We start from the raw sequence: 1,364 nt of genomic DNA on the forward strand, positions 1-1,364 counted from the left end.
GGGGGGATTATGGTGCCCAAAGGGGGGATTATGGCACCCAAAGGGGTGATTACCGTGCCCAAATTGGGGATTACGGCATCCCACGGCACCCCGGGGTGGGATTACGGCCCCCAAGGGTTGGATTATGGCACCCAATGGGGGGATTATGGCCTCCCGCAGCACCCCAGGGTGGGATTACAGCACCCAACGGGGAGGGATTATGGCACCCCAGGGAGCTGCAGCACCCCAGCAGGATGCTGCATCACCCTGAGAGGCACAGGGCAGGGGGACAGGGCTGTGGCACCCGAGGGGTGGGATTATGGCACCAAAGGGTGGGATTAGGGCACCAAAATTGGGATTATGGCACCCAAGGGGTGGGATTATAGCACCAAAATTGGGCATACTGCACTAAAGTGGTGGGATTAGGGCACCCAAGGGGTGGGATTAGGGAACCCAAAACTGGGATTGTGGCACTAAAGGATGGGATTATGGCGCCCAAGGGGTGGGATTATGGTACCCGAAGGATGGGATTATGGCATCAAAGGGTGGGATTATAGCACCCAAAATTGGGATTATGGCACCAAAATTTGGGATTATGGCCCCAAAATTTGGGATTATGGCCCCAAAGGGTGGGATTATGGCACCCGAGGGGTGGGATTAGGGCACCCGCGGGCGGCCCGGGGGACGCCTCACCCTTGACGCCCAGCTCGGCCGAGCGGCTCCGCATGGCGGCGTCATCGCGCAGCACGATGGCTCGCCACAGCTGGCACAGCGCGCGGCGGTCCCTGCGTGTCACCGGGTGTCACCGCGTGGCCCCGCGTGTCACCGGGTGTCCCCGTCACCGCGTGGCCCCGCGCCCCCCGGGCTCACCTCTCGCTGAGGAACTCGTAGAGGCCGTGGTCCAGCAGCACGAGCTGCGCCTTGCCGTCGGGGCCGCGCCGCACCAGCACTGCGGGACCGGGGCGGGATGTCCCCACGTCCCCGTGTCCCCATGTGTCCCCATGTCCCCGTGTCCCCCTGTCCCCACGTCCCCCTGTCCCCACGTCCCCATGTCCCCATATCCCCCTGTCCCCCTGTCCCTGTGTCCCCATGTCCCCACGTCCCCGTGTCCCCGTGTCCCCCTGTCCCCGTGTCCCCGTCCCCCCGTCCCCGTGTCCCCCTGTCCCCACGTCCCCCTGTCCCCCCATGTCCCCCCATCCCCGTGTCCCCATGTCCCCGTGTCCCTGTGTCCCCAGGTCCTCGTGTCCCTGCATTCCCGTGTCCGTGTCCCCACCTCCTCACATCTGCACACCCTCGTGTCCCCGTGTCCCCACATCTCTTTGTCCCCCTGTCCCCGTGTCCCCATGTCCCCGTGTCCCCGTGTCCCCCATGTCCCCCCGTGTCCC

The 1,364-nt window shown here is 65.1% G+C and overlaps 1 protein-coding gene across 1 annotated transcript in view; it reads right to left on the bottom strand.

The window, feature by feature from the left end:
* LOC118159199 (uncharacterized aarF domain-containing protein kinase 5-like) overlaps nt 1-1,063 on the bottom strand; it is a gene marked incomplete at both ends in the record, with an annotated part of 1,580 nt that extends 517 nt beyond the window's left edge. The window contains 2 exons of the mRNA XM_035313809.1: nt 673-764; nt 850-1,063. Coding sequence (XP_035169700.1) covers nt 673-764; nt 850-1,063 — 306 coding nt within the window. The remainder of the gene's footprint in view (nt 1-672; nt 765-849) is intronic.
* Between the last annotated feature and the right edge of the window lie 301 nt (nt 1,064-1,364).

This window comes from Oxyura jamaicensis, unplaced genomic scaffold (assembly GCF_011077185.1).
Source record: "Oxyura jamaicensis isolate SHBP4307 breed ruddy duck unplaced genomic scaffold, BPBGC_Ojam_1.0 oxyUn_random_OJ68655, whole genome shotgun sequence".
In the NCBI taxonomy this organism is placed as follows: Eukaryota; Metazoa; Chordata; class Aves; order Anseriformes; family Anatidae; genus Oxyura; species Oxyura jamaicensis.